The 25,964-nt window shown below is 44.6% G+C and overlaps 1 protein-coding gene across 1 annotated transcript in view; it reads left to right on the top strand.

Moving 5' to 3' along the window:
* The first annotated feature begins 2,251 nt into the window (after positions 1-2,251).
* Positions 2,252-25,964, top strand: part of LOC136610802 (pyroglutamylated RF-amide peptide receptor-like) — a 114,153-nt gene continuing 90,440 nt past the window's right edge. The window contains exon 1 of the mRNA XM_066590003.1: positions 2,252-2,594. Coding sequence (XP_066446100.1) covers positions 2,252-2,594 — 343 coding nt within the window. The remainder of the gene's footprint in view (positions 2,595-25,964) is intronic.

Consider the following 25,964-nt stretch of genomic DNA (forward strand, 5'->3'; position numbering starts at 1 on the left):
TTTCAGTGCACTCCTTCTTGATCAACTCATGTAATTACATTTTATAGGTATGGAGAATGGATGCACACGAGTAGCCTAAACGTTGCTGAGAATGAGGATTTAAGATCCCACATTCTCAAAACTGGTGTGAGTTCCTGGCTAATGTTGCCCACTATTTTTGTCTTAAGTGATTAAAATATCATTAAAGCCTTGTACATACCATTTTATAAAGCATGTCCACTTTTTAACACTGTATTATTTTCAGGGCTATGCTATGATAATTTCCTCGTGTATTTTAATTCTTATGGGAGTTCTGTCTTTCTGACACATAGCTCCAAATACTCAGAATGGCCATCGAGTTAAAGGGAACTTGGCACCAGATTTTTGCTTCCCGAACTACAGGAAGCCTCAATCAGGGACAAGTATGTAAACTGTGGGCATTGTAAAGGTGCACTACAGAGAATGGCCTGTAGGGGGCAACAGACAGGCATTCTGGTGCCTGAGAAAAGGGAAAATGCCCACAGGTGTGGTCAGGAAGTGGGATATAAGTGTGCATTCCTGCTACAGTCAAGGGAGACATTGGCTGAGAGAGCCAGAGAGACTGGATGGCGGCTGGACCCAGGCAGCCTGATATACCTCCTGGAGGTAAAAGCCTTATTATTTGGTGCACCTGCAGCAAGTGACCTGTACAGGCAGGGACTGTCTGTGAAACTAATGCTGGAGAAGCTGGACTGTTATTTTCATGCCTGAAGCCAAGGCTATATTGTTTTTTGATTTATTGGACTGAAAAATAAACACAGGTCATGCCCGTACTTGGACATTAAAGCGTTTTTCTGTCTCTGACTGCCGTACACCACGCAAACCCACACTCTACCGAGCTTTGCACAGCATGTATGTTTTATTCTAAAAGGTTGCAGCATTTAAGTCTACTGTACTTTTTGTGCACGCAAGTCATGTGCAATTACGTGTGCAAAAGAACACGCACTGATGCTCCCAGCTCACCTCTGAGACCCCCACTGATCGTGAGAATGGGGGTCCCATGTTCATCCTTTCTCCTCACTGTGGGCTTGCTGCACCCCCACAGTGAAGAGGAGATTGAATAGAGCGGCGGGCATGCCTATGCGGTGCTGCTTTATTCATCTTCATTGTAGCTGATGGAGATAGCCGAGCGCTGGTACTTGGTTATTTCTGTCAACCCAATTGAAAATGAATGGAGTGATGCTATTCATGTGCGACTGCCACTCCATTCACTCTCTGCATCAGTGCAGATGGGTGCAGCAAGCACACAATAGTAAAAAAAAGTGGAGACACAAGACCACTGCTCTCAGGATAGTGGGGGTCTCAATGGTGATCAAACCATTAGATAGGTGATAAAAGTCAATTGTTATACAATCCCTTTAAAATGGGATACCTTGTTGCAAAAAGTTATCACAGTCATGTTAAACTTTACCTCTGTACACTTTTCTATGAGTAGAGTATACATTGTTTCACAGTTATCCTAAATTACATGATAAGCATCCTAAACTTTCACTACTTCTCAGTAACTGCAAATGGGTTACAGTTTTACTGTGCTACATGTGCAGTTCTGAAGAAATTCTATTATTATCCAGTGGTTATACGTATTTCATGCCATAACATGAAATTCAGGCACATATAGATTCTCTTTCGTCTTCCTCTGTCCATGCTGAAGCTGTCTCCTGCTTTGTCAGTCTCTCATATATCAAGCAATGCTTATACAAGACTTCTGGTGTGAGAACGCAAGGCTTCTCATCAGTAACTTGCAATGACTGTGCCAGCAAATAGAATCCCATTGTGTCCTGCTCTGTAGGCAGTAATGCAGTAAGCAGACAGTCCCTCTGACAGCAAGGAGTGCAGAACAGACCAGAAGAGGCAGCATCTCCGGCTGGCACCAGCAGAGCGGAGAGGGAAACTACAAATTCTCAGTCCTCAAGAGAAGGGGGAGGAAACCTATCCGCAATGTTGACCTGTAGAAAGAGAAGGCATGCAGTCCATCACTAGGGAAAAGTGTGAGCTAAGCCAGACCGGTGGAAGAGGTCTATAAAGAAGGTACCTTCTGTATGGACCACTAGGAGTGCTGACAGCAAACTGATGGCTGGAGATACAATGTTACTATGAAAGTTTTGAAGTATTTATTGCTATGCATCTGTACTTTGGTCACATGGGCTCAGGAACCACTATGTAAGACTGCTTTGTTAAGCAGGTAGGCACTTCTCTTTGCTCGGAGTTGGCTTCTTCAGGGAATTTCAGCACCATGGACAGAAGACTTAACATTACTCCTGAAGCCTTCAATCAGTTGTTAAAGGAACACAACATGAGCAGACTGGAGTTCATTGCAGCTTATGGTCTTAAGCCCTTGGTTTACATCCCAGAGCTACCCCTCAGTGCCAAGGTGGTGTTTCTGATATTGTACATTATCATCTTTGTCCTGGCACTGTTTGGCAACAGTCTTGTGGTTTATATTATCATCAGGAAGAAGGCAATGAGGACAGCTACAAATATCTTTATCTGTTCATTAGCTTGCAGTGACTTGTTGGTAACTTTCTTTTGCATCCCTTTCACTTTGCTGCAGAACATCTCATCTGAATGGCTGGGAGGTAAGATGTTATGTGTTCATTGGTGATAAACTAGTATGAATTTTATTAGTATAGGATGAGATTTAAACAGCATTTTGCACCCCATCCTTGTATCCATACATTGTATAAATGGAGACACAATGTAAAGTCAAGTCCCCAGACATCCTCCCCCCTATCCTTGCAGTCAATGTATAGATGTAGACACAATGTACAGTCAAGTCTGCACTCCCCCACCAACCCCCTCCACATCCTTGCAGACAATGTATAGATGTAGACACAATGTAAAGCCCTGCTGGATCACCATAAACAATGAGCTTGCAAGATGTTAGGCTCTTCTTTACTTGTATTGTTCAGATTCTTTGCAAACACTTTATAAATTATTCAACATAAAGGATTTAAGCTCCTAGATCAGTAATTAAATCCTCATAAGCATAGACATTCATTACAAATTCATCATCAGTAGTTCATTATCAATAGTGGTGACCTATGGTGACTGTAGACCAAATTACAAATTACATGTGCAATTTGTCTTTGGAACACAAATAGTAGCAAATTGGATCACGAGGATGAACTCCAAGAAAGTCTCTTATACTAGTAGTGCAGTTATGCATGCACAACTCTTATGAAGAAACACTCACTACTGCAGAACCTCTTTATGAAAATACGCTTAATACTCATTGACCATGCTCCAGAATATAGCATTTGTTTATAAGCCACCAATGATGTGCTAATATGAGACCCGGTAGACAGCAAGAATCTAGAGATCCCATGTAAGATCCTTCTAAGGACACATTCAGTTCCTTAGGGTGGCTTGAAAGAGTGAATGTAATAGTTGATCTATGTAAACACGGCCACCAACAGGAAAATGAGAATTAATTCATTCACTAGTCACTAGTTGTTTCATTTCAGCTCACCTAAAAAATAGTTGCTGGTTGATTAGTTATCGTCTGGGGTAAAAAGGCAACCGTTTGTCTTGTAACAACTAGCAGATAACTTTGCAGGGAGTTGTGCGCTTCAATGACCGCGAAGTTGATCAACAAGTGAACAGCAATTGCTCTGTTTAAAAACACACAATCAACAGTTGTTCATACGCCAAGAACTCAATTTAAGGACTATTTTCCAGAGACTATTTGAATGTTGCCTCGCATAAACCCACCCTTCATTACATGAGGAATAGAGGTTCCCAAAAATTCCTGTTTCAGGTGGTTTACCTGGAATAAGAGACTGTGAAGACTTGCTTAGTGTGATTTTGCAGTTGTTCACCCAAATGTGATACAGGAGGCTAAACATTTTTGTGTGTCATGCAAATGGATAGATAAGATGATAGATAGATATGAGAGATAGATAAGATGATAGATAGATAGGAGATAGATAGATAAGATGATAGATAGATAGATAGATAGATAGGAGATAGATAGATATGAGAGATAGATAGATATGAGATAGATAGATAGATATGAGATAGATAGATATGAGATAGATAGATATGAGATAGATAGATAGATATGAGAGATAGATATGAGATAGATAGATAGATATGAGATAGATAGATAGATATGGGATAGATAGATATGATATAGATAGATAGATAGATATGAGATAGATAGATAGATAGATAGATATAGATAGACAGATAGATAGATATAGATAGACAGATAGATAGATATGAGATAGATAGGTATGAGATAAAAAAGATAGATAGATAGGAGATAGAAAGATAGATATAGATATGAGAGATAGATATAGATATTTGATAGATATAGATAGATAGATATGCAGCAAACAAAGCAGCACTGTGCCAAGTTGGAGGAGTGCCATCCTCATGGCTATGATCCAGGTCCTTATCCAAAACCACGCGGCACGTCTAAGTCTAGTAAAATAAACAATGTATTTATCCATCCATAGATGCAACGTTACAGCCCTCCCACTGGCCCCATATGGGTATATAGTCCAAGCTGATGTGTAGATAGGTATACAAGTAGAACAGACAGATGTTAGAAAGTTATTGGTCAATGCATGACTGATCAATCTATCTGTCTACCTTGCTCCATCATTCAGCTCGTCAACATATGTTGATATCACGTGTATCTGTGTTACATCAACAGTTGAGGTAAACCTACAGTGCCTCATTATTCTAACATATAGTTCAGCTCTGCTACATGTGTTTGTGGTTATGGGTGAGAGTATATAGTACAAGTTTGTGTTTTTAATACCTTAAAGGGGTTCTGACATGAATAATGTTTTTATGCTTTAGCAGCCATTGTTCCATGGTCTGCCTAATGGACACAGGGAACCCACGATTTAATGGCTGCTAAAACATAAAAACATAATACTTACCTTGTCTCCTGTTGTTGTTGACATCGGGGGGGGGGGTCATCTCCCAGCAAGCACTGCTCTTCCTCTTCTTCCTCCACGAGCCACGCTGCTCCGCGATCGCGCGCATGCGCAGTGGAGAGGTGCCCCCTGACAGGAGTCAGGACAAGCCGCGTCTCCACTGAGCACGCGCAGAATCTTGGAGTTCAGCCAGGACGGACGGGCCGCCCACAGCAAGCACTGCTTGTGACGTGCTTGCTGTGGGCGGCCCATCCATTCACCTCGGAAGTGGCTGATGGACGGAGCAGAGCAGGAAGCAGTCATTTTGACCGCTCCTGCTCTGCTTCTACAAGCCACAGAAAAAGATGCCGGCTGCAGGAGACATGCCTGGCGATCGGTCCTGGCCAGGCAAGGTGAGTAAAAATTTTTTTTTTTTATGTCAGAACCCCTTTAATATGTGCTCAGCCAAGACATGTCCCACCACTGTGGGATCTATATGCAGAGGTTACCAATGTAGCCAAATTTAAACTGACTGTGATAACTCTCTGCAACAAGTTATCTTTTCTTAGGCCATTGAAAAGCTATTGACATTACACATTTTCCCAATAATCGCTGGGCTGCACTTCCTATTTTAGGTGCAGCCTGACCATTACTGCTATTGCAGGAGCATTAATGGTCCTCATTTAATAGCACCCTAACATAACAAAAGCCATTGTAAAGCTATTGAAGCGCCAAATAAATAGTGGCATAGAAAATTATCATAATGCGTTAGGAGTAATGTTAAAGTTGGCTACATGGGGATATTATATATTGCGCTGTCACTCTTGGTGTGCATATGACAAATGTTTCTCCAGAATGTCCTTTCTCTTGTTGGGGTCTTCGGGCAGATAAGAAGTGATATATTGTCTTGTAACTCACATCAGTCAGTGGTCAGTCACAAATAAGACGTACTCTGTTATGTGAGGCGCATCTGTATGAAGCAGCTTCGGTTCCGTCGTCTTATCTGTTATTGCATATTGAAATAATCCAAGGAATTTTGCAGAACTAATTAAGTGCAACGACCTTATCCTGGCACTATAATAGTATGTGGAGCCATATCCTGCTCTTATCCCCACACTCATGCAAAGCAAACACAATAAGACTCTGCTGCTCTCGGTCTCCCCCTTCTTTTCTCTCCTGGATATTCATTAACCCTCTCACAACCTACATTGAACTTATCTGCCATTCACCGATGCTTTTCCTCTGCATGTTTATCTCTGCCCATAGAGAGCCAATCTCTTCATCTTTGGATTCTCAGTCCGGAAACTAGGAAAATTAGTATTGAGTGTTAATGGAACGATGATCATTTAATCTTAAAGACAGCTGTGATATTGGAACCATCATCCTCGTACATAGAGGTTACGCTCTTATGTGAACAATCCCTGGATGATATTTAATATCCTTATTGATTTGAAGTGTTTGGCTAGAGCTTGGTAATTTATCAGACTGGACGCACAGCTTGTCGCGATGTCTTCTTGTTATTGATCGGATTAGTTTGTCGATGGCTAGCTTAAAGGGCAAATCCAATTTTCTTTGCACAATTTGACAAGTCTTACCAAATTTAATACTCAGATTGCACAAAGTGTATGGCACTAACCCCCTGGTTACCTGCTTCAGTTGGATGCTGGTTAGTATTACTATTATATGCTGTTGATTTTGACCCGTGAAGACCAGATGCTGCTCCATAAGAACCTGCCATATATTTGGGTCATCAGGCAGATATCCAGCCCCCTTTGCTGGAGTGAACATGCTATGCCTAAGCACGTGGCTTTAAAGACAGAGCTGGTTGCGTAGATCAAACCCTGCCCATTATTTTGCCAGGGGATGCCTTGAGTTCAGGAACTCAATTTCCGAGTGGCATGGAGCCATCATGTAGCACCTGGAGGTATGGAGACGTGAGTGCTTTTTCTTCAAGTTAACGGAAAAGTAGGGACTCCATATGCCACCATGTAGGCTCCGTGTACATGGCTCCGGATGATGAAGAAGACTTTTCACTCCTCTGCAATGCCATAGTTTTAGGTAGCAGCAGAACAACTCAAGAACAAGCGTCTTAATATTCTGACACCATTGTGTATATCTTTTACATTTTCTTAAATGGTTCTCTGGAAATAGCGCTTTCTTCCAATTCTTGCATTGTCTTTCAGCTGTCATTTGCTCATATAGAAATAAAGGATTTCATTTCTAAACAATGAACTTTTTGGAGTTCTGTAACCTACAGTACGTTCCTCTTCAGACTGGTTGTATTTCACATTACTCTAGAGACATTTTCTTATGTCAGTTTCCTACATATCAACTTGGTGTACATATGTCAGATGGAAGTCATGCTTGAATACCCGTTGGGGACTGTTTAGCATCTTTTTGCAACCCCCACTGAGAGCACCATAAGGTAGTGACAGGTATGCTGGTTACAATACAAGCAGAAACCAAAAAGCAGCAACAGCACTCATAATACATTTACATTTGCTTTTGCCGTTTTTTGGTTTCTGCTTCTATTGTATGTTGCAGCCATGGTTTAACGTGCACCTATAGATTTCTATTGGGTAGTGCTGACCTATTTTATCCTTTTTTCTACAAATATTGTAAAGTTTAGGTATGCTGATTACAGTGATATATTCGCTATATGTATGTATAGCGTAGTTTGGGAGAAAATTGAATTTTATCCATAGCAGCTACGCACAGAACTACAGGAAGTAGTCTATATTCATGAGCTGCAGCTTGCAACATCCACCCTACATCCAATGATTGGCAGGTATCTCTCTATGCAAACTAATAGGCATACATTAGTCAATTTGTGGCTGGAGGGTGGGGTGGGTAAGGCTATCCTGCAGCTCATGAATATCCAGAACTTCTTCAAGTAGTCCTCTATGCATGTACTGCTATTGATAAAATTGAAGTTTCTCTTAAACTACTGCACAGATACATACAGCAGACAAAATTTATTTTAATCAGGTTATAAACTTGTCATAAGAAATACCCCTTTAGTAAACATTTGGAGGGTTAAAGCTCCAGAATGTTGGATGGAGAGAAGAGAGTTCCAGTAGAGATGGGATGTATAGTATGAGAAGACTTGTGTGAGCAAGTGGTTAAAGTGCTAAAGACTAGGCTGCCATTGACAGAGCAGAAGGTAGAGGTGGTATTTGGTGATTGGAGAAGGATGGGGAAGAATTGGATAAGGTTTTATAGGTTTAAGTAAAGATTTTAAATGGATTATTATCTCATAGGGCAGCCAGTAAAAGGACTACAGAGGTGTTGGTATTAGAGGAGCAGGATGAGAAATACATGAGTGGTGCAGCTGAGATAAGGATATCTCGGAGAGTTATGGCTCTTTTTCACGGGACGATTGTTGTTTAAACAAGCAGATGAGCGGGTGACGTCACCACGAGTTGTTCGCACTCATGCAGAATGTTTAGACAGGCAGATCATTGCTGAGAATCGCTCACTTCTCCCTCACTTCTTGTTTAGTGCTTTAAAGACGGAGTGGGAGTGTTTAAACGTAGCGAGAAGTTAGCGAACCAGCAATGATTTTGATGCAGGCTGAAACTGAGCGACAAGTGAAAAGTGGACGAAAAGTGCACGATGACTTCCTATTTAGACGTGCCGATTATGACGCACTTTGATTCATAAGACCCTCTTCCACTCCTTAGTACTCCACTGGAGGTGCTGCTTGGCTCAGGTAAACCTTTTTTTCATTTTGCTATTTAGCAGTGTCTTTCTTACTGATACTCTACCTAACAAACCTGTAGATTGAAGACCTCTTCACATTTGAAATGCAAACGTGTTAATTTTTTGCTGTATTTAGCTTTGCTTGAAGATTTTAGGATGTGAGGCGCCGATCACACAAACTGTTGACTCTCACAAACCCGTCATCTGATTTTGTAGTGGCCTTTGATCTGTCAGAACTCTTTCTGTCAGTTTCCTCCAGTTTTCAAGTCCCCTTTGATGCTGTAGGAAACTGTACCGACTGCGACCTCGGCTTTCTTGGCAATTTCTCAATAGGGCAGACCTAAACTTTTAAAGGTTAATTGCCTATCTGTGTTCTTTGGTTAGTTGTCTTTTTCCTGCCATGATGATAGCAATGTGCTCTGTTCTGAAGAGCAAAACTGTCCACATTCTATCCTAGAGGGTATTGTAATGCAATCTGCTCCAATATTGATTATATAGAATCAGAGGGTTTGAAAGTAATCTACAAAAGTTAAGACACCTTTAGGAATAGTTTGCATCTAATTTCAAACCATAATTTGCTTTCTGTGCTGCAGATTAGCTGTACTTGATGGGTTCCCTGACAAGCACCCTTTGATTAAAATCAGAAATTCAAACTATTTTTGCGTTTCATGTTAAAATTTCATAATATTTTTACCTTACTTTTGAACCTTTGAACCATTTCACATTATTTTCTGGACTTGAACTGTGTTAATGCCAAAAATAACTGGAAATATTGAGGAAATATTGTTCTAAAACTTTTGACCGGTATTGTACATAATGAAAGTCATGTGATATAAACGAGAAACACGTCACCAAGTAAAAGTCATGGGAATTTGAAACACTAAACATAAAGTATTGTAAGGATACGTTGGGCAATATGATATCAGATGTAACTTATGTCATCTGTTATATATTGTGAAGAACATGTAAGTTGGTGAGCAGCTGGGTATTAAAGGGGTTGTCCCGAGCCAAAACCGCAAAATTTTAAATCTGCACATTCCCCCAGTCACCCCCCGGCATAAAGCAGCCCTTTAAACCGTTTAAAAACCGCTTCCTACTTACTGTTGAGATGAAATAATAACTTATAAAGTTCAGCAGCTAAGATGGCGCCTGTGTTGTCCCGTCCCACGGTGCATCGTGCTTCCAGGAGGCCTTCATGCGCTCCAGCAGCAGCGGCATTCTGGCTCCGCCCCCTTGTACGCGTCATCGCATAGCTCTGCCCCCGTCACATGTGCCGATTCCAGCCAATCAGGAGGCTGGAATCGGCACATGTGACGGGGCGGAGCTACGCGATGACGCGTACAAGGGGGCGGAACCAGGTTGCCGACTCGTGCCGGAGCGAAGAGATGGCAAAAGACCCTTCTGCGCAAGCGCGTCTAATCAGGAGATTAGACACTGAAATTAGACGGCACCATGGAGACGAGGACGCTAGCAACGGAACAGGTAAGTGAATAACTTCTGTATGGCTCATATTTAATGCACGATGTATATTACAAAGTGCATTAATATGGCCATACAGAAGTATATAACCCCACTTGCTTTCACGGGACAACCCCTTTAACCCCTTCAGTGGCAGGTTTATTATTACCATGTCGTGCCAAACAGGGCAGGTTTTTTAAATGAGTCATTTTCCATAATGAAAGAATACATTATAACAATTTTGGAAAATAAATGAATTCATCATTTTAGCAAAATCGAGGAGATTTTCTGGGCGTGCCACTAAAGGTGTTAAACACAATGGCTTTGCAGTTGATCCTTTTCACATTTAGTGTGGTAAAGCTGCGGTAGGGCTACCCCAACACAGTTATCCTACTTGGGCTCTTAACGCCTAAAGCCGTTTTTATGGATGATGAATTCCTCTGTGTTCCTTCTATGTACCTCCATGATTACAGACTTCAAACAACCTTCTGTAATCTTACTCTGCAGTCATACCCCTTTGCAATCAGTGCCCTACTTATCACTGATGTACTGTGCATTGGGTGGGTTAGCAATTTTATATGTTATCAGAACTCTTTCATGACTAAGGGGAACATTTATAATAACTCCATATTTGAAAATGTCTTTACTTCTCTAATAAATTCTATCAAACAGCCCCAAAATAGTTTTTCCCTTTATTCCAATAATTCATCTAGATTATTTGAAGTGCCTATGATGTACAGTATGTACCCATCAATGGGCAATGCATTCAGTTTGACAGTTTTCCTTTCATACATATATGGCAGCATAGACCTCCTGTGATTTGTAGAAATGACTGCAGGTCCTCTATCATCAAGAATGTCATGTTGTATAGCGCTTATCACAATCACTGTACTGAATACGGGAACATTGGACACATAGCACCGGAGCTACATTTCTTCATATTCTACAGTACATTATGTGCAGTCCTGACTGCAGAAGGTTAATGACTACGTACCAACAATAATGGCTAGTTCTAGTAACTAGACGTACTCTTTAAAACTTTGACGTAAGAACTGATGGAACATCTAACAGCTGTAATACAAAGTGTGATCATTACTATGTGACCCGTTATTTCCATTACAATTAGTTATGAATCACGTAATTTAGGATTGTCCTTTCAGCACTCATTCCATTGAATGTACTAGCTAGACTTGCCCTACAGTAGAGTAAAGATTCAGTTTACTGCCCCAGACCCATATCTAAATGCCCTGGCCAAATCCACAGGACTCTTTTCTTCTCTAGCTACACCACTGATTCTATTCTCTGCACATATTGCTAGTTATTACTATTGTAGCCTGTCTGAACCTCTAGTGACCCACTGCATATTGCCTCCGGAACCCCAAGTAGCAGAAGATTCATCCGAAAAAAGACCATCGAACCTTCTTCTAAGACTGAATGAGAGTGCTACTTTACATTCAAGTACTTCGGGAGAGGGAAATCTATTTGCTGCTTGATCTGTCACATTATTCCCCTTGGCTGCTAAGTTTAAATGTATTCCAGTAAGGGTGAATTCACACATGGCTTAAAAATACACCACAAAATCCACACCAGTAATTCTGCTACTTATGTAGACTTGGCGGTGTATGTGCTATGCATTTATGTTGCCGATTTTGGTGCAGAATTTCACATGGCACTGAAGTATATGATGAAATTCCACATCTAAAATCGGTGACTTGTATAGAAAGTTTTATGCACAGAACTTTTAACCATCTGTGCGTCCAGTTTACCCCCTCCATAGGAACACATGGTGAAAATTTGCACATCAAATTTTTCCAATGTGAAAATTGTGCCACATGTGAATCCACCAAGACTGCTCCATGCTCTTAAGACTGTGCTGGGAGACACTGCAAACCTTCTTGCGATGGCACATATGGGTATGCAGTACTGGAGGAGCAAGTCTACCTGTGCAACCTGATTGGCCTTATGCCACCAGTTGTGATAAGGACACCAGCAAGATGCAAAAGTAGAGCAGAATCAGTCAGGAGAGATAAGGAGATTCCCTTTTGGGGGTTGTCTTGCTGTTACCTCTCCAGCACACCTGTTGTCATTTTCATTTCCACCAAAGCAGGTGTAATGGATTCACGATCACATATGATTCCTAACTGGACAGATGGATATCCTTGACGTGTAAGTGATTTGGAGTTATACGGTGATGGTTAAGTGCTCCCTAACCGTTTTTGAGCAGTGTATGGTATAGAATTATTATAGCTTTGGCAGATCGTGTGGAGAAGTCCTGGATGGGGACTATAGTTCTTAAGCATTTATGGCTACTTATGGCTATAATTTCTACATAAAGAAGTCAGGGATTAAATTCAGCAAAGAGAATGTATTTCTCCGCATTTAGGTTTTCTTTAAAATCCGTTAATAGAAATGTGCCTGGTTGCTAGAGTAGGAAGAGAATGGTGTGCCTCCCCTCCATCCAGGTAATACCCATATGCCCCTGGAGGGAACTATTCTATTACCTAATCCCTTACAAAGCCTATCTTGCATTGGTTTATTCCCTCAAGAATCCTTCTCTGCAGCTCTATCTTGAAGTTACCTGAAATCTTGTGCAATATCTCATGACTTCTGCTGCTTCAGTGGAAACGTTCTAAAACCAACCCATGTTGCATCGAAAGCGGGCTGTTGTTCATCCTGCAAACGTCTGTTGAGTTCTCTAAAAAAAAATGGGCGCTGTTCATATTTCCTGACCCTATGGTCCAGTTCATCCCAAAGATGTTCAGTAGGGTTCAGAATCTTTGTAGCCAGTCCAATCGTGGAATATCCATGTCCTCAAACCAACGTAAAACAGTGTTGGATGTGTGATAAGGCGCATTGTCTTGGAAGTATTGCTGACCATTCCCAGAGTATTGTCACATTGTTGGCAGCACATTATTGTCTAGAATGACAAGGTACACCTCCAGGTTCATGGTTCTTGCCACTACAACCAACAGACCAAGACCATGCCACGTAAAACATCACCAGACCGTAACAGAACCGCATAGTGTTGTAGAGGAATGTGTGGATAGTCACGGCTTCCCCTGGTAACATCAGCTAACTGCCAGGGGTGCTGAGAGCAGAACCTGGGGCGATCAGTGTTCGCCTTGAGCCCCGCACAATGAGAAGGGTTGTACATGTTGGCATCATTATGTTTCTGTATACATCCCAGCCAGTGAAGTAATCAGCAAAATCGTCTAGCCTGGATAACCCAACCTTGTTTGTATGCATCCTTGAAGAGTAAGCAAGGATTAGCTTTATCTATGTGTGTACTATGAGAGATAAGGATGTTTGCTAGGGATGCTTGGCATGAGTTGCTGATTGCTCCCATAAATTTCTCATTCATTTTGGAAAGTAGTTAGACAATAATTGCAGTGTTGAAACCATGAAACTCAACTTTTACGCATTCCAGATAATCAGACTTATAGTGCATTTAGACACAAAGATGATTGCTCAAAAGATGGCTTTTGAGCAATCATTTTTGCATAAACCACTACTTTGTACTAATGCCTATTAGTACCAATTAGTAGCATGTGAGCCGCCGGGAGCTGTATTCCAGGAACAGATCACCCGCTGTTCTCTGAATACATTCCCTTTGTTCTTCCACGGGACTGACATCTGAGACAATGTAATCAGCGCTCCCCGGGCAGAACACAGCGTGCAATCCGTCTTATCTGCTCTCCTGCTGAACGATGAATTTCATGCCGAACTGAGGTCCATCGTTCGGCAGAAAAGTGAAAGATGGGCACATTTACATGCAACGATTATTGCTCAAAATATGGCTTTTGAGTGAATTTTGAGCGATAATCATTGTGTCTAAATGGGCCTTTAGCAGCATGTGCGTAAGTACCTATACTGTTTTTTAAATGAAGTCTAACTAGAGATCCAGCCAGGACCGGATCCAGGTTTACGGGTGATAGAGTCTCAGTGGGCCCCTCTTTCTATCTCTGCATTAGTCATGATAGAAGGGCGCTGGCTTAGTTATTACAATGAGCCAACACCTCATCAATTGCGGAAGTAGAAAATCTGCAGCAATTTTTTTACACTACATAAGAACGGGGTTTGCTTTGCTCCCATTCACTGTGAGGTAAAAACCACATGAGCATATGCGCAACTACGGAGCGTAGTTGCGCATGAACCAGGTTTTGGGGGGGGGGGGGGGGCTATACAAACTCCTCGCCATAGCACACAAGTTAGAAAAACAAAGGGGAAAGTTAGATCTTGCCCTATCTTTCCTGCACGTAGTATTAACTACATGCGACGAAGATAGGGCAAGTCCTGTCTTTTCTCGCCCGGATTATTAACGGGCGAGAATACTGCTAATGAAAATAAAACCATTAAAATAAATGGTTTCGTTTTGACGCTTTATGCGATCGTGATTATCATGGCCACATAACAGGACTAAATCACGCCCATGTGAAGAAGCCCTGATAGCAACGTTTCCACTGTGGAAAATCCTCAGCAACTCTGCAATGTGTGAACGCACCCTTAAGCACTGATATGTTTTAGATATGCCTTTTACATGTATATGCCATCTCTAGTTCCCTTTTTCATATAGATACCATGTTTTGCGCTTTTTACATATAGATGCCACCTTTTGCCACCTTTACTGGCCACATTTGCTCCCTTTCACATACAGAGTGACTGCAGCTACTTGGGAACAACATGGAAGTCGAGTATGTGTTTTTTTTTTATTAATCAGATTAAATAATATTAAAATTAGGGTCCTGACTGCTGTGCTGACCCAGTAGTCCAGGCCCCCTTCCACTCCTTGACCCCTGTGCACTGTGCTCCCCCCCCCCCCACACAAGCAGTTGGCCCCAGCACCTGCCCAGGTCTGCCAGGTGCTGGCGCCAGGGCTGAATCCAGCTGTTGGGTATATTTGTTTACAACACTGGCATGACTGATTATAAGTGACGGCACAATTTTCTCGTATGCGGATACTGAATACATCTGGTGCATTAATCTTTTATTTATTGTACATATTTTCTTTATTCATTTATTGCTTATTAATACTCTACTGTGATATGCCATCTGCTCTCCTACTACTGGGGCTGTGATCACTCGTCGTCCTCATTTCCGTGGATTCCCTGGATTCTGCTCATAGGGCTCCTACACTCTTGCCCCCTGATTTAAAGTGCCAGTGCACGCTCCGCAAACCTGTCCACACCTGTCTGTTAGTCCTGGCTATATTAGGCATCCTTCCACTATGTTCTCCAGCATACCAGTGTATTTCAGTCCATATACTGTCTGTGTTAATTCACGGACAGCACATAGACACATTATAGCCTACAGGCCTATGCACACTACCTTTTTTTCACCCGGACTCATGGTTCATGCAAAAAAGTTTATCACATGTCTAATTCTTGTCTGTCTCAAGGATGAATGCATGTGAATGTGTGGGCCGTCTGTATATCTACTGTATAGACAAGGGCCCTTGTGGCGTCCGATGCAAGTTGTGCCCGAGCCTCTCAGACGAAACTTGGAAACACAGCAAGTATGTCAATAGCCTAAGGAGAGCAATTTGGTCATCCCACTTGTACAAGCCTGCTGCAATTAATGGGATTTCCAGGTTTCTGACTCCTGCCTGATGCTGATTATTCTGACTTCTGTACCCCTGACCTTACCTTCTGCCTGCACTAAACTATAAGCACTGTCCCAGACTATATTACTGAATTGCACCTCTGCTGCCAGCGACGACCTCAGCCTGTTTTCGGATGATGTCTGTATTCACACCCTCAGGTACCGCTTCTTGGCCATCCCTGAGACTACTTCTAAGAGTAACGCCTTGGGAAGCGAAGACCAAATCCCGCTTGAAGGGGTCAAGGGTGAAATCTTGGCTTCTCCAAATGTTGCCTCCAGATTTAACCCTAGGCTAAATCAGTGTGTAGCAAAGTGGATCCACATCCACTTCTTGACATAGTCTTATCAGTATATTTTGTTATCCTTTGATTACAGTCCAACTCACTGACTTTTGAACTGTGACCATCTTTAATGAACTATTTAAAGCAACGTCTATGGCTTTTTACATGTGTCTTGGGGGAAGGAGTTTGTAAAGTACTTCGAAACATGTCATCTGCTGGAACTTTTCATTGACACATTTAATATGTCATTTACTGCACCTCTGGGACTCATCATGTAGATACGATTGAGTATCTGATTTTTTTGTAGGGCAGTGCATTGCCCTAGCTTTGTCCTGCATCTTCTGTTTTATGGAGGACAGTCTGCAGGTACTTTTTATGGAGGACACTCTGCAGGCACTGTTCAAGGATAGGGTATTTTAATGGTGCTATTAATGGAGGCACTTCGACTGTCATTAATGGCCATGGCTTGTACTTGTGTGCTCATGCAAAATCAGATCTACTTAAAAGTGATTCTTTAAAGTACAAGGAACTAAACCTTAAAAAATATATCAGAGAAACCCAGTTGCCTATTCGGAGCCGCCATTAGTTTTTCATTGTTAGCTTAAAACCTCAGTGACTTTATCCGCAATATTTTAATAATCTCTACTTTAGATCATTATACTGAAGCAACAATGTAGAACACAGATCTTGGTAGTGCCGTAACCATGAGATGCTTTAGGAACATACAGGTGACAGATGGGCCAATTAAATCTTGCTTGCATAATATTCGTTAGGTCTTATTTTAGCGCGTCTATGAAAATAATTCACCCCTTTGAATTCGTTCGTGTTGTTATTATGTAACGGCAATGAATAAGCAACAGATAAGGACTTAATAATGTTCAAGTGCAATGACATTTCTACAAAAAGACCTATGCTCATTATAGCAACTGAGTATAACACAACTTAATGCATGACTTCTCTCTCCAAATACTGGCCAATGACAGATTGAAATTATCTCTGGAACAGTCAGTTGGTTTTAGAGGTCATTAGTCAAATAGTGACCATCTGTATGGAAGTGAAATAAATTGGAAAAATGTTCTAAGATCACAAAACCAAAACTGAGCCTGTTGAGACAATCGCAAGAAGGCTATATCACGCTCAGTTTAACACAAAACCTCCACTAACCCACCAAAGTATGGAGTTGGCAGCATCATACTGGGGTGAGTATTTGCTGTAGTGTATCTAGAAAGGTTTCTGAAAGTAGAAGATAAATGAATACAGTAAATGTAGGATGAAGACCTGCTGCAGTATACAAGAGAACTGCAACTTGGAGAAGATGTATTTTCAGGCATGGCAAAATCCTCCTGCAACTTGAAAGACATGGCTTGAATATACTTTATGTTTCATTTTTAACAGGGTATGGGGCAGCTTGATATGAGGCACCAAAGTACCAGTAAACAATTAGTGTTGGATGAAGTCAAGAGTTGCAGAACTAGGAATTAACCAAACAAGAGTAGACCATCAAATCAGAGTCCTAATGTAGCCGAAAATATTCATTACTTGAAATGACAGTAGTACTGACCTGGGAGACATTGCTGGAAAAATGAAAACGCTAATGTTTTTTTACAGTCTTCTGGGTTTCTGTACTGTTTCTTCCTCATGCTTCTTGTTGTCATAGTATTTCAAGCCTGTGTAGCATGCAGAGGCAATCTATTGTATAGCAGTTAGGACTTTTGCAAATACTACAGTACATGATATACGACTATGGGTAATGAAATGGTAGTAAACGAGGAATTCTATGCCTGTTAAGTAGCCTGGCCTAATGCTATTCCTACATATTTGGACTGCTGTTTGCCAAACGCTTGTTCAGTCGTCCGATATCTCACCCAACACCCACATACACATGAATGGCCGAGTGTGCATGTGCTCTAAATGTAGAGAGGCAAGAAGGCTGCTGTCAGACACATCTGGCAGCAGCTTGTCTTCTGGGAACAAAATGATTGGGTAGTTGAAATGTCAAGGTCCCCATACACACTAGAGCCTATTCGTCCAAACCTACAGATAACAGTGGACTGGACAACTCTCCAGTGTGTATGGGGGATGGTTCAACTAGCATATGATATTAGTGGAAAAAGGAATCGAATGTTGAAGTTCAGTGCCCAATCCTATTGTTCCCTGAGAGACAAGCCACCACCAGAGCCGTCTGGCTAAGGTTTAATTCCCTAAAGACACAAACACTCAGCCAAGCCGAACATTCATGTGTAAGGGATAGTCAATGGAAACAACTGTCGGATCAATGGTCATTAGTCCAACAGTTGTTGAAGGTGTATGGGCAACTTACAGATGGGTTACACTTTAGCTTGACCTCTTAACACATCTTGATATCCTGGTGTGCCTTGCTATCGGGGTGCTTTATTTACACTTTGAGTTGCTTTACAGTAGGTTTTGGTTGTAGGTAAGGGAACAATAGCTTTTTAATGGGTTAAGGTAAAATAACTTTCTGCGCAGTGCTATGATGATCAAGCTAAATTTTGTCCCATGTAACTTCCCGATCCTTATCTCCCCAAATATCTGCCATCAGGAGAGAGTCAGGAGGCCCTAATACACATGAGATGATCATCCGAATCCATTGTGCTCTTTAAGATGATGATCAAGCCCATCAGAGTGAAAGTAGCTCTTCTTTCTGTCTCATCCAATACGTTTCTCATACCGCACATATGGATAGGGGAACTCCTTAAACAGTATGAAATAAATGCAGAACTCTGTTTATCATGTTTAATGCTACAGGTTGGCTGTGGCCCCCTATGGTTTGATTGAATGAACCGATAGGGCACCCCTTTCTTGTACCAGTGATTCCCAACGAGGGTGCCGAGAACTCTCCAGAGGTGCCAAGGCTCCCAGGCTGGAAATCAATCAGCGGACATTAAATGGGTTTCTTGGCAGCGCCTGCCAGTATACACACTGCTCCTACCCCTGTATAATGGCTGGCACTTGTAATTCAAGGTGCTGCACTCATTAAAATCAATGGGAGCTGCACCTGCAATTACTAGCACAGCTCCCATTGATTTCAATGGTAGCTGCACCTGCAATTACTAATTCCCGCCACTACACAGGGGTTGGTGCAGTGCTTCCGCCCCGACCCCGGCGTATCCCGGTGGGTGCTGCCTGGAAAACCACTGTAGCCTGGGTCCACCTTGGGTGGATTTGCCATGGAATTTCTGTGTGAACCCACCACATGTAAATTCCACAGCATTTATAGTAGCAGTAAAGTGAAAATCTCATCCACAAGCTGCGGAAAAAATCTGCACAAAACCTGTGTGGTGCGGAATTTAATTCCCAGGGATGCCCCAAGGCTGAAAAAGTTGGGAAACACTGCTATTTACCTTCTCTGTACAGGTTGCAAATAGTAAGAGAACACTTCCCCATACTTTGGCGATCTCCTCTACACATCGGTAATCCATTCAAGAGAATGAGGAGCTGCCTACAGCCCATACATATACTTTATGAGTAGAGATGAGCGAACGTGTTCTTCCGAGCTTGATATTCGTGCGAATATTAGGGTGTTCGGGATGTTCGTTATTCGTAACGAACACCATGCGGTGTTCTGGTTACTTTCACTTCCTTCCCTGAGACGTTAGCGCGCTTTTCTGGCCAATTGAAAGACAGGGAAGGCATTACAACTTCTCCCCCTGTGACGTTCAAGCCCTATACCACCCCCCTGCTGTGAGTGGCTGGGAAGATCAGGTGTCACCCGAACATAAAAGTCGGCCCCTCCCGCGGTTCGCCTCAGATGCCGTGTGAGTTAGATGAGGGACAGTGCTGTTTGTACCGGAGCTGCTGTAGGGAAAGAATTGGTAGTTAGTGTAGGCTTCAAGACCCCCCAAAGGTCCTTATTAGGGCCACTGATAGCTGTGTGTTGGCTGCTGTTAGCAGTGGCAATTTTTTCTTCTTCTCAAAATCGGCTCTGCAGAGCGTTGCACCCGGCATTAGGGACAGAAGTGCTGCATAGGCAGGGAGAGTGTTAGGAGTGAGTGTAGCCTTCAAGAACCTCAACGGTCCTTTCTAGGGCCATATTTAACTGTGTGCAGTACTGTCCAGGCTGCTGTTAGCTGTGCTGCATTTTTTTTTGCTTCTCAAAATCGCCTCTGCAGAGCATTGCACCCTCCATTGATACTGCAGGGAAAGAATTGTATAGGCAGGGCCACAACACAGTTATTATTCATTGAATATATGCAGTGCTGCCTTTTGGTGCAAAAAAACGGAAAATAATTCTATTTGTCCTGCCTCTGTCCGTCCTAAGGGCGGTGGACACATGTCGGCTGCGTGTGCAACCTGTAAAAATCAGACGCACCCAGCTACGTTTTACTCCTGGCTTTGCCATTTGCTTTCCTTAATTGGGAAAAAAAATACCTGCTCTGCCACAGTTAATAACTCTGCTACCCTCACGTTCTGTGACACATTAGCAGGAAAACAGCACAGTTATTAAACTTCTCATGTTCATAGAATATACGCAGTGCTGCCTTTTGGTGCAAAAAAACAGAAAATAATTCTATTTGTCCTGCCTCTGTCCGTCCTAAGGGCGGTGGACACGTGTCGGCTGCGTGTGCAACCTGTAAAAATCAGACGCACCCAGCTACGTTTTACTCCTGGCTTTGCCATTTGCTTTCCTTAATTGGGAAAAAAAATACCTGCTCTGCCACAGTTAATAACTCTGCTACCCTCACGTTCTGTGACACATTAGCAGGAAAACAGCACAGTTATTAAACTTCTCATGTTCATAGAATATACGCAGTGCTGCCTTTTGGTGCAAAAAAACGGAAAATAATTCTATTTGTCCTGCCTCTGTCCGTCCTAAGGGCGGTGGACACGTGTCGGCTGCGTGTGCAACCTGTAAAAATCAGACGCACCCAGCTACGTTTTACTCCTGGCTTTGCCATTTGCTTTCCTTAATTGGGAAAAAAAATACCTGCTCTGCCACAGTTAATAACTCTGCTACCCTCACGTTCTGTGACACATTAGCAGGAAAACAGCACAGTTATTAAACTTCTCATGTTCATAGAATATACGCAGTGCTGCCTTTTGGTGCAAAAAAACGGAAAATAATTCTATTTGTCCTGCCTCTGTCCGTCCTAAGGGCGGTGGACACATGTCGGCTGCGTGTGCAACCTGTAAAAAGCAGACGCACCCAGCTACGTTTTACTCCTGGCTTCGCCATTTGCTTTCCTTAATTGGGAAAAAAAATACCTGCTCTGCCACAGTTATTAACTCTGCTACCCTCACGTTCTGTGACACATTAGCAGGAAAACAGCACAGTTATTAAACTTCTCATGTTCATAGAATATACGCAGTGCTGCCTTTTGGTGCAAAAAAACGGAAAATAATTCTATTTGTCCTGCCTCTGTCCGTCCTAAGGGCGGTGGACATGTGTCGGCTGCGTGTGCAACCTGTAAAAATCAGACGCACCCAGCTACGTTTTACTCCTGGCTTCGCCATTTGCTTTCCTTAATTGGGAAAAAAAATACCTGCTCTGCCACAGTTAATAACTCTGCTACCCTCACGTTCTGTGACACATTAGCAGGGACACAGCACACTTATTAAACTTAGATTATACATTCACTAGAGGCAGTGGGGCCTTTCGTTTTCAAAAAAGGGAAAAAATTATATTTGGCCTGCAGTCTTGCGCCAATTTATTAGCTGCCTGTGAAATCAAATCACTGGTAATACAGCATGCTGAGGGGTAGGGGTAGGCCTAGAGGACGTGGACGCGGCCGAGGACGCGGAGGGCCAAGTCAGGGTGTGGGCACAGGCCGAGCTCCTGATCCAGGTGTGTCGCAGCCGACTGCTGCGCGATTAGGAGAGAGGCACGTTTCTGGTGTCCCCACATTCATCGCTCAATTAATGGGTCCACGCGGGAGACGGTTATTAGAAAATGAGCAGTGTGAGCAGGTCCTGTCCTGGATGGCAGAAAGTGCTTCGAGCAACCTATCGTCTACCCGCAGTTCTGCGCCGTCCACTGCTGCAAATCCGAATCCTCTGTCTGCTGCTCCTCCTTCCTCCCAGCCTCCTCACTCCACTACAATGACACCTGCTCAGGAGCGGGAACACTCCCAGGAACTGTTCTCGGGCCCCTGCTTAGATTGGGCAGCAGCGGTTCCTCTCCCACCAGAGGAGTTTATCGTCACTGATGCCCAACCATTCCAAAGTTCCCGGGGTCCGGGGGAAGAGGCTGGGGACTTCCGCCAACTGTCTCAACAACTTTCTGTGGGTGAGGAGGACGATGACGATCAGACACAGTTGTCTTGCAGTGAGGTAGTAGTAAGGGCAGTAAGTCCGAGGGAGCAGCGCACAGAGGATTCGGAGGAAGAGCAGCAGGACGATGAGGTGACTGACCCCACCTGGTGTGCAACGCTTACTCAGGAGGACAGGTCTTCAGAGGGGGAGTCAAGGGCATCAGCAGGGCAGGTTGCAAGAGGCAGTGCGGTGGCCAGGGGTAGAGGCAGGGCCAGACCGAATAATCCACCAAGTGTTTCCCAAAGCGCCCCCTCGCGCCATGCCACCCTGCAGAGGCCGAGGTGCTCTAAGGTCTGGCAGTTTTTCACAGAGACGCCTGACGACCGACGAACAGTGGTGTGCAACCTTTGTCGCGCAAAGCTCAGCCGGGGAGCCAACACCAACAGCCTCACCACCACCACCATGCGCAGACATATGATGGCCAAGCACCCCGCAAGGTGGGACGAAGGCCGTTCAGCGCCTCCGGTTTGCACCCCTGCCTCTCCCCCTGTGCCCCAACCTGCCACTGAGATGCAACCCCCCTCTCAGGACACAGGCACTACCGTCTCCTGGCCTGCACCCACACCCTCACCTCCGCTGTCCTCGGCCCCATCCAGCAGTGTAGTTCAGCGCACCGTCCAGCCGTCGCTTGCACAACTGTTGGAGCGCAAGCGCAAGTACGCCGCCACGCACCCGCACGCTCAAACGTTAACCGTCCGCATAGCAAAATTCATCAGCCTTGAGATGCTGCCGTATAGGGTTGTGGAAACGGAGTCCTTCAAAAGTATCATGGAGGCGGCGGCCCCGCGCTACTCAGTTCCCAGTCGCCACTACTTTTCCCGATGTGCCGTCCCAGCCCTGCACGACCACGTCTCCCGCAACATTGTACGCGCCCTCACCAACGCGGTTACTGCCACGGTCCACTTAACTACGGACACGTGGACAAGCACAGGCGGGCAGGGCCACTACATCTCCCTGACGGCACATTGGGTGAATTTAGTGGAGGCTGGGACAGAGTCAGAGCCTGGGACCGCTCATGTCCTACCCACCCCCAGAATTGCGGGCCCCAGCTCGGTGGTGGTATCTGCGGAGGTGTATGCTTCCTCCACTAAAGCACCCTCCTCCTCCTCCTCCTCCTCTGTCTCGCAATCAAGATGTGTTAGCAGCAGCATGTCGCCAGCAGTCGGTGTCGCGCGGTGTGGCAGCACAGCGGTGGGCAAGCGTCAGCAGGCCGTGCTGAAACTACTCAGCTTAGGCGATAAGAGGCACACGGCCCACGAACTGCTGCAGGGTCTGACACAGCAGACCGACCGCTGGCTTGCGCCGCTGAGCCTCCAACCGGGCATGGTCGTGTGTGACAACGGCCGTAACCTGGTGGCGGCTCGGCAGCTCGGCAGCCTCACGCACGTGCCATGCCTGGCCCACGTCTTTAATTTGGTGGTTCAGCGCTTTCTGAAAAGCTACCCACGCTTGTCAGACCTGCTCGTAAAGGCGCGCCGGCTCTGCGCACATTTCCGCAAGTCCCACACGGACGCTGCCACCCTGCGCACCCTGCAACATCACTTTAAGCTGCCAGTGCACCGACTGCTGTGCGACGTGCCCACACGGTGGAACTCTATGCTCCACATGTTGGCCAGGCTCTATGAACAACGTAGAGCTATAGTCGAATACCAACTCCAACATGGGCGGCGCAGTGGGAGTCAGCCTCCTCAATTCCTTTCAGAAGAGTGGGCCTGGTTGGTAGACATCTGCCATGTCCTTGGTAATTTTGAGGAGTCTACCCAGGTGGTGAGCGGCGATGCTACAATCATTAGCGTCACCATTCCTCTGCTATGCATCTTGAGAAATTCCCTGCAAACCATAAAGGCAGCTGCTTTGCGCTCGGAAACGGGGGCGGGGGAAGACAGTATGCCGCTGGATAGTCAGGGCACCCTCCTGTCTATTTCTCAGCGCGTACAGGAGGAGGAGCATGAGGAGGATGAGGAGGAGGGGGAAGAGACAGCTTGGCCCGCTGCTGACGGTACACCGGCTGATTGCCTGTCATCCTTTCAGCGAGTATGGCCTGAGGAGGAGGAGGAGGAGGAGGAGGATCCTGAAAGTGATCTTCCTAGTGAAGACAGCCATGTGTTGCGTACAGGTACCCTGGCACACATGGCTGACTTCATGTTAGGATGCCTTTCTCGTGACCCTCGCGTTGCACGCATTCTGGCCACGACGGATTACTGGGTGTACACACTGCTCGATCCACGGTATAAGGAGAACCTGCCCACTCTGATTCCCGAAGAGGAAAGGGGTTCGAGAGTGTTGCTATACCACAGGACCCTTGCGGACAAGCTGATGGTAAAATTCCCAGCCGACAGCGCTAGTGGCAGAAGGCGCAGTACCGAGGGCAAGGTAGCAGGGGATGTGCGTAGATCGAGCAGCATTTACATCCCAGGCAGTGCAACAGTCTTTAAGGGCCTGGCCAGCTTTATGGCTCCCCACCAAGACTGTGTCACCGCTCCCCAGTCACGGCTGAGTCGGCGGGAGCACTGTAAAAGGATGGTGAGGGAGTACGTAGCGGATCGCACGACCATCCTTGGTGACGCCTCTGCCCCCTACAACTACTGGGTGTCGAAGCTGGACACGTGGCCTGAACTAGCGCTGTATGCCCTGGAGGTGCTTGCTTGTCCTGCGGCTAGCGTCTTGTCGGAGAGTGTGTTTAGTGCGGCTGGGGGAATCATCACAGATAAGCGTAGCCGCTTGTCAACCGACAGTGCCGACAGGCTAACACTCATCAAGATGAACAAAGGCTGGATTTCCCCAGACTTCTGTTCTCCACCAGCGGACAGCAGCGATACGTAAGCAATACGTAGGCTGCACCCGCGGATGGAAGCTACGTTCTCTCTCACCATCCAAAACGGGGACATTTCTGCTTCATCAATCTGTGTCTAATATTCCTCCTCCTCCTCCTGCTCCTCCTCCTGAAACCTCACGTGATCACGCTGAACGGGCAATTTTTCTTAGGGCCACAAGGCTCACTCAAATAATTTTTCTGAACAATTTTTATAAGTTTCAATGCGCTTAAAAGCGTTGGAACTTTAACTTGAACCAATTTTTCGTTACACTGGGCTGCCTCCAGGCCTAGTTACCACTTAAGCCACATTAACCAAAGCGATTAATGGGTTTCACCTGCCCTCTTGGCTGGCCATGGCCAATTTTTGGGATGTACATTAGTACTGTTGATACAGCAATTTTTGTGGGCCCTCGCCTACAGTGTAATCAAATTAATTTTTAGCCCACCTGCATTACAGCTGACGTTACCTCAGCTGTGTTGGGCAATGCAATGGGATATTTCTATGTACCGCCGGTGGGTTCCAGGGAGCCACCCATGCTGTAGGTGCACACGGAGTTTTTAATACATCTGTACACTTCTAAAGAACCCCAGTCTGACTGGGGCATGCAGTGTGGGCCGAAGCCCACCTGTATTACGCACGACATTACTACCTCAGCTGTGTTCGGCAATGCAATGGGATATTTCTATGTACCGCCGGTGGCTTCCTGGCACCCACCCAGGCAGTGGGTCCACAGGGAGTTTAACCTACATGTGTCCACTTCTAAAGAACCCCAGTCTGACTGGGGCATGCAGTGTGGGCCGAAGCCCACCTGCATTAAGCACGACATTACTACCTCAGCTGTGTTGGGCAATGCAATGGGATATTTCTATGTACCGCCGGTGGCTTCCTGGCACCCACCCATGCTGTCGGTCCACAGGGACTTCACAATAGGGAGTTGTACCTGCCTGTGTCTA

This window comes from Eleutherodactylus coqui, chromosome 2, assembly GCF_035609145.1.
Source record: "Eleutherodactylus coqui strain aEleCoq1 chromosome 2, aEleCoq1.hap1, whole genome shotgun sequence".
NCBI lineage: Eukaryota > Metazoa > Chordata > Amphibia > Anura > Eleutherodactylidae > Eleutherodactylus > Eleutherodactylus coqui.